Source organism: Notothenia coriiceps, unplaced genomic scaffold (genome assembly GCF_000735185.1).
Source record: "Notothenia coriiceps isolate Sejong01 unplaced genomic scaffold, NC01 NC01_scaffold00002826, whole genome shotgun sequence".
Classification (NCBI taxonomy): Eukaryota; Metazoa; Chordata; class Actinopteri; order Perciformes; family Nototheniidae; genus Notothenia; species Notothenia coriiceps.
The window spans coordinates 101,663-109,877 of NW_011335527.1; the positions used below are offsets into that span (position 1 = coordinate 101,663).

An 8,215-nucleotide genomic window follows, 5' to 3' on the forward strand; every position below is an offset into this window, starting at 1 on the left:
TGGTCTTTTCTGAAACTTTGCCAAGTAGTTTTGTTGCCTACACATAACCAAGAAACTTACTTAACTTATGTCAAGTACGTAACACAACTTTAACCACCACATTTTCTATTTAAAAGTGAATCCCAGAGGGCGTGACCAATGTTTGTGAAATCGTTTTTGTACTGGGAGTTTTTAGTGAATTGATCTTAGCGTTTTTGATGAAAACAGCTGATCCAGATAAAGAATATGAGCTCTGCATTGTCATCATTAAGAGTGGTCCATTTCACATTACAAACAGTCATTTGATAAATAGTGTATACAAAAGTATTGATTAGAGCAGCTTTAACCAACAATGTTTTCCACCAAAGGCCATAAAGAATATTATAACGATTTTCAATTTGATTTAGGCTTGAGCTATTCATATTTACAACTTCACTACACAGTGGCGAACCAGTATTGATAAACTCTTATTTAAAACGGTCAATACAATTGTCATAAGAATTGCATTTGTATTTTGACTGTAGATGCTAAATCTCTTAATGTTTACTGAAATTGGGTTTTGTGTAGGGAGTTCTGTGCGCTCCAGAAACTTGTTTTAAATCCTAATTTTGCCATAATAATCAGAATAACTTTAGGTCGGTGTGTAGGTGATATTTCATTTCTTCTATTTTTAAAATCTCCCCTTTTTTTGTTGTCTGCTACAACTGCACTGTCATGGCTTCCTCCATGAAGAGAAACATTGATTTCGACTCAGCGGGGATCATGCAAAACAGCCTCTCATTAAAATCATAATTAGAACTTGGAAATGGCACATGGGGTTCAACGGTGGGGCGAGCTGAAAATCACTGCAAACTATTAAACGTGCAGTTAGCCTTTCAGTTCTAAAACATATCTGATTCTGGATATATGACATATATATACAAAAAACAAAGGCCTTATTTTCTGAAGATATTTAGGTTTTTCTCTTGAAAACACTTTCACATTTAAGTTGGTTCTCTTTCAATATTTTTAAGGTCCAAAAATGACCTATATTAGATTTGTTATAATGTGTAAAAAAACAGGAAATATTGCCAATATCCTTCATGATTTATTTTTCAATGTCAAGTGCATTTTCCAGCTGAAGGTCACAGCTGTGCAACATCATCATCGTCCATTCTTACAACGAAAAAAATCTAACGTCATATCAACTCTCAAAAACTCCCCTATCAGTTGTGAGGGTCCACTTCAAACACACATTCACATTCACATTAAAACACACACACACACACACACACACACACACACACACACACACACACACACACACACACACACACACACACACACACACACACACACACTCTGCCCTCTCCCTGTCCCCAGCCCCGGTTGCCTAGGAGACAGCTGAGATGGGGACCCCATCTCATTTCACGCCAATAGGGCTGTGTGGCTGGCTGCAGGGAGGAAGCACGGGATCTTTATCGCCACCTAGCAGCCAAGACAGAGAAATACTTTCCTTTTTTTTCTTTTTTGAAGCAACCTTTCTGCCTAGTAACCCAATATGCTGACTGCTCTTGGTGCTGACATCCAGCCCGGAGCTTCAGAGGAGACACATCGTACTGCAGGGCTTCAATATGTTCAATATGGGTCTTTAGTTGAATAGAAGACAATCACTGAGAACTCACTGCTCCATAGTTTCTATAATCATTCAGATTCAGATTCAACTTTATTGTCATTACATAGTACATGTACTAGTGACGAAATGTAAGTTTAGGCATCTGACCAGAAGTGCAAAATAGCAGTGCAGGAGTCTACATAATGAGAATAATATACATGGAATTTTTATAAATAGAATAATTATAAATAGGCTATAAACAGATGAATATATACAGTGTAAACGGCATTGACAATCAAATATATAAACAGGTGGATGGTGGGTAGGGGCTTGAGTCTATCAGCGGGCAGAGTTCAGCAGGGTAACAGCCCTGGGGAAGAAGCTGACCCTGAACCTGCTGGTCTTGGACCGGAGGCTCCTGAGGCGCCTCTCCGAGGGTAGGAGGACAAACAGATAGTTTGCAGGATGAGAGGTGTCTATGAAGATGTTGTGCGCCCTCTGCAAACACCGTATCCCCTGGATGTCCTCGATGGCAGGGGGTGGGACACCAATTATGCGTTGGGCGATTTTCGTCACCATAATCATGAATCATGAACAACATACTGCACAATCATATGTACAGTATTTGCACAATTCTATAATGTATATAATACACTGTGTCTATATGTTTCCATCCCTTTAGCAGATTGGTATATAGACTACTCTAATTTATTCTGTATATTTTATAGTGCGTATTCTTAGATACTCTTCTGAGTCTTTTCTACTGTGAAAAAACAAAACTTGGTTTAATGTTTTTTTTAATTATATTTGTAAGTCATTTAATTCTTGCAAAAATGCTGCTGTGACAAAAATATTTCCCAACATGGGATAAATAAATTAAGTATACAACTATCTATCAGTAAGTGATTGTCACAGTAAGGCAGCTTGAGCTTGCATCAGAGCAAATGATCACACATTCTAATCTACTGATAGATCAAGGGACACATGGAGGTCACTACAATGGTGGAAAGTAACAAAGTACATATTACACACGTACTTTACTTGTGTACAATTCTGAGGTACTTTTATTATACTTGAGTATTTTACATGTTATGCTACTTTGTACTTTTACACTACATAGATATGTGTTTTTGACCAACAGCAACAACTATTAGTTACTTCACTTGTAATGTTTTGCTTTTAAAAGTGTAACATTGTAATAGATGCAACTACCTGTGCAAATTAGTACAGTTATCTCCAACACCTACAACATTGCTATTGTGCTTACGCTTACTTACCTGCTTAAATAATTATGGTCTAATAATATAAGTATTTGTGGGGGAAACTTCTGAAGCATCGGGAGTCAGGACTCAGAGAGACACGAGGAGAGCTGGAGCTTTGATGGCAAACACTGACGGTTTATTTGGAGCTTTGGTCGGAGAATTCACAAGACATGTCACGGGCCACGGTCTGACCACACGGTAGAGATGCCACAATCAATTCTGAAGCCCCCTCCTGTAGCTCCAGGTTTTAACTAGTTCAGAGTGTAATAATCAACATCCTTCAATAGATAGACTAAACAGCTGAGGACACTGAATCACATTTGTTGTCGCTTATGGCTCCGGGGTCATCCACACCCAGAGAAGGATGTTTTCCAGGTGTCCCATAGCAATAACTATCTCTGACCGAGAGTTGCCCGGTCACAAACTGGTAACAACAACAAAATGCTATAGGGCAGCCCCTCCTTAAGGGAGATAGCGGCTGCTCAAGGCTGGGCCTCTGCGTCAGAGGGCGAAAGATGACATGCAGGGGAAGTTATTCCCCAACAGTATCCGACACTGACCCCTGTGAAAAAATACTAAAAGTACATTTTATGGCCAAACTGCTGTATGTTTAAATGATCAAAATACTTCACTTATCATATGTATGTACTGTACAACATGACATCAGATTATTTGAAGGTTCGGAGATACAGCTTTTTTAGGTTCCTTGAGAATTGAAAAGTAATATTTGCAACTTGACTCATCAGTATGTTTCCTCTCAGTGTCTAATAATTGATTTAATATAACTCATACTGAGATATAAGAAGTGTTCAGGTGTTTTACAATAGTAGCCCTAGCATGTAAATATAATCCATTACCATCAGGAAAATGGCCAGATCGATTTTTATCATATATCATGTTTTCATTACAGCTTCATTTTAATGGATGGTAAGCTAATTTGAACTACTATATCTACTGTTAAAGTAGTAGTTTAACAAGACACAACCCAACACCTAATAGGATGTTGGTATAATGTGTGTTCAATCTTAATCTAAGTTGTTTTAAGGTACTTGTAAATATAGCTTTTAGTTAAATTAAGTGGAGTAAAATGTGTATTTCCCTCTGAAATGTGATGAGGTAGAACTATAGCAGCATAAATTGGAAATACCCAAGTGAAGTGTTATTAGAGTGCATGATTAAATGTACCTGGCTCCATGCCAACACTGATTCTATGTTGTTACACTGCAGTACCACTACTCCATTCACTTCTGTGATATAATTTACGTGCAGGCCTATTTTCAGGAACACTTCAGTTTTCTTTTCTGAACATGCAATCTCCGAAAATGACGCACGTGGGACAGTTGTTTCTGGAATATACTGCAGTTTATTAATTATAATTCATATGTTATATTACATATTAAAAACACCAAGTAAAAATGGCCACATATATACACCGCAGCAGAAGCAGGAGTTTGGGCCGGACTGAGCAGGACACTGTTGTGCTTTTTAATTTCTACTTGGCTGGGAACAGAACACAGATAATCCTTGTGCTACACACGCCGTATGTGAAACGAAGCCACAGACACTCTGAGTGTTCACCTGGTTTTAGATAGATACCCCTAGTCACCATGATGGGAGAGTGCAGATAGGAAAGTCAGCAAATGTCATTAAATAGTAACTTAAATCTGTTTTTCCCAGTAGTTTAATTTTCTCGCCGTACTGCTGTGAAGTACAGGTGTACTCCAGGACTCAGTGACATCACTGTTGGGCCTTTTTAGTGGTTAATCAGCCTGGTGTAGGGATGCCAGAAACTGACCGTGATCAAATTCGAAAATCGGACAGCCCTGGCGAATATTAATCGATTATTCGCCGCCGCCCCCATGGCTTCCTCCAGGTTTACAGTAAAACAAACTGGTGGTGTGACCAATGGCCATTTACAATTATTAATACTATTATTAGCATTAGTCTATATTTTGGTTGAAACTAAGCCAGGAAAAAAATGAAAAATATAAATAATAATAAAAAAATATATAAATAAAATCGAATTATAAAAAAATAATTTTCGATTATGAAGACTGTAACGAATATTCGAAAAATCGAATAATCGATGGCATCCCTAGCCTGGTGATGATTGAACGCTTCATCCCAAAAGAGATCATTTGTGTATCAATTAACTTCCAATATAAAGAATCCAAAAACTGAGAGAAAAATCTCAATGAATTGAATCGAATTTGTTCTGCGTTAAATAACATTATCTAAACTTTTGTTAAGAAACTCACTTGGAGTTTATTCCGTTTGTCCAGTCGTACACTACACTTTTTCCCAAACGTTCCCAGCATTTTCACTAAAATCGTTATATTTGAAACACTTTAGAAGTTGCATGTCTGCGCTAAATTTGTTTACGGTTTTAGTGAAATGCATGCGTTTAGGAAGACGTGAGCATACGACTGAATCAATTAGATTTATAGGCATGTGAGAAAACGGTTTCCTTTTGGGTGAATAATTGATGTACAAATGATAATACTCTGGGCCTATATAAGACAATAACTTGTTTACACCCAGGGCAGGAAACCAGCTTTGTTGTCTGCCCACTTTTATAATCTTTTGTCAGCCAAATAGATATTTCAAACTTTTTCTAGCACCACAAGAGGGTTTGGGGCCAAATGGAGTTCCTAACATACCAGCAGTGGTGGGCTGGTGTTACTTTCCCACCCTGTAAACACCTGATTGATGTACAATATATTTTCGAACAATCTTTGCATTTCTAAAGAGATTTGAGGTTACAACAATTTCAGTCTATCCTTCTATATCATCTAGTGATATTCATGCACAGGTGAGATTAAAGCGTCTATGCACCGTACCTATTTTAAATGTGAACAATCCACTTTCGTGACTCTGCACAAACAACCCCCTTCTTATCTTGTTCCACATTCTGCCATGGTCCACACGTTATACTGTTGTTGACCCTACCTAAAGCATAGTATTGTCATTTAAATGTAGATATAGGCAAGGGTGATCTAACACGACAAATCGGAGAAAAAAGAAAAGAAAAAGATAGCACACATATAGTACACTTGTAACAAAGATCAACATAGAAATAAAAGACAAAAGAATATCAAGAAAGAAACTCCTTCATATGGTAACATAAGATATGGCATATACCATAGAACTAGGCCTAATGAAACTACTCATTCGCCTGGAAAGGAAGGATTTGCAAACACTAAAAGTGGTGAGGTGGTGATATACTTCCGGTCTTTGTAAACATTGTCTATTCTAGGCCTCTGATTCTGATTGGACGGTGGCGACGCTGCCGTTCAGCTCGCCCTGTCCCGTTTGCTCCTGGATGTCCGTCATCTCCCCCACGATGAAGGTGGGCTCTCCTGCTTTGCTATTGGTCGAGACGCTGTCCGGGTGCCTGGACGCCTCATTGGTCAGCGTTGGCTCCTCGTCCAGCCTGCTTGAGATGGACCAGTACAGGTGAGCGTCCAGTCTGGCTGCAGCCAATGAGATATCTCGTGCCGAGCAGGAGGGCGTGGTCACCTTAGGAGAGGGGATGAAGATATTAGCATTGCAAATATGGCAAGAGAAAGCCTCATCCCCAGTTACATTGCAGTGATGACGTATTTTTGTAGGCCGACCCGGAAGTAAGCTGCGCATGGGTTCCCTCGACAAAAAAAGGGTTTTGGAATATGGTAAAAAATTAGATCTGTGGAAAACGAACCTGTTTGATAAATGCACTTTTTGTTCAGCCGGATAATCTCCACATGTCTACCCAACTTTTATAGTTTTCGAATCATAAATGTAATCGCCAGAAGCAAAATGCTAACGTTATGCTATAAACTAACTACAGCCGAATACAGCAGGGTTGCACGACTTCAACGTCACGCCAACTTAGGATCGATATTCAAAAATACATATTAATAATTGTACAAGTTGAAGCGTTTGTTTTAACAGTTTGCAGGAGGCAGGTACTTGCTCTCAAGCAGAACAAGGCAAACTAACTTAGCGGGAGTGTTTTCGTGTTCGGCGTAATGACGTACGATGGCATCGACAACTTCTGTAGTCCTATTCAGCCACTTGTTAACAACCATCGTTTTTCAGACACGTAAACTCTTCAAGAATCACCAGCGGGGTCACTGCTGATGTGTTTAATGTCGTAGAACAAAACATGATCCGTCTCTTAAATGTGTCTCAACCACAGACCTTATTTCCAGCTATTTTCCAAAGATATGTTCAAAAAACCCGTTGACTCTGAGGCGAGGGAACTGGAAGTGGTCAAATGCTGACTCACTTCCGGGTCTTAGGACTCGTTCCTGCACGACTCTATAGATGACATTTTTATTTAGCTGACATTATTACCCAAAGTGACTTGTCTGTGCATTGAATCATGAACAGACAAACTCCAAATAGCAAGAATCGTGCAGGTATATTAGCTGTCAATATGCCAACAACAATTGTAAGAGCTACAAAATAAGACAAACCTTTCTGAGTGTCACACACTGAAGTTTAAAAAAAAACAAGTTTTACCAAAGGTGCAGTAGAAAGAGGTTTTCAGTTAGACATCAAATATTTAGTTGTGTGTGATCAGGAACTTTTTATTATATGTTAAGTGTCTTCTTCTTATTGTATAACTGGATAGGCATAGGTTATAAAAGCTCTGCTGTGTGGCGTTGGTCCATGCTGTGCTTGTCCCTACCAAAATAAACATGAAATAAATGCTTCAGTTCGACTTCCTGCATTTCCCAGCATGCATTTCACCAACCTCAAGAGAACAAGCGTGAGAATTCAGCTGTCGGTTATACACTACATGTAGGTGGAGACAGGAATAGGGATAACAGCTCCACTTGTTCCAGGTTTTCTTACTGAAAAACTTGTGGTCGTAGAATAACGATTGCGTTTTCTGAGAAAATGTTTAAAAAGTAGGGAAATAATTTTTTTTTAAAAATGTTTGGAAGCCATTTTAGCTACAAAATCCAATGTTTTTTTTAACAGCAAACAAGTGTTGAAGGGGGATTTTGACTTGACTTACTAAGTATTTGATCTTATCTTATATGTACGTAGCTTACTCATTCCTGCATTTTACTAGCACCATTGTATCACTTGCGCTACTTTACTTCCTACTTCCTGGACTTTAGAAGTTCAGAGCCAATAACTTATTGTAGCTTTTGTGCATATAAAAAAAAAACTTTGATTCTTAAAAAGGATGTTGAAAAAACTCCTTGACAGACTCTGCTTATAGTTGTCGTTCTTAGACAGTAGGGCACTTCACTATCCAACAACATTAAATACAATCATCTAGAGGCGTTACACTCTAGAGCAGTGGTTCCCAACCTGGGGGGCGCCAAAGACCACAGGGGGGGCGCCAGGCCTCAGATGATTTGAGGCCAAATATCTTCTTTTT

At 38.8% G+C, this 8,215-nt stretch overlaps 1 protein-coding gene across 1 annotated transcript in view; it reads right to left on the reverse strand.

The window, feature by feature from the left end:
* Positions 1–4,847: 4,847 nt before the first annotated feature.
* Positions 4,848–8,215, reverse strand: part of kcnj9 (potassium inwardly rectifying channel subfamily J member 9) — a gene marked incomplete at its 5' end in the record, with an annotated part of 10,713 nt that continues 7,345 nt past the window's right edge. The window contains one exon of the mRNA XM_010765932.1: positions 4,848–6,354. Within this exon, the coding sequence (XP_010764234.1) occupies positions 6,088–6,354 (267 nt within the window). The remainder of the gene's footprint in view (positions 6,355–8,215) is intronic.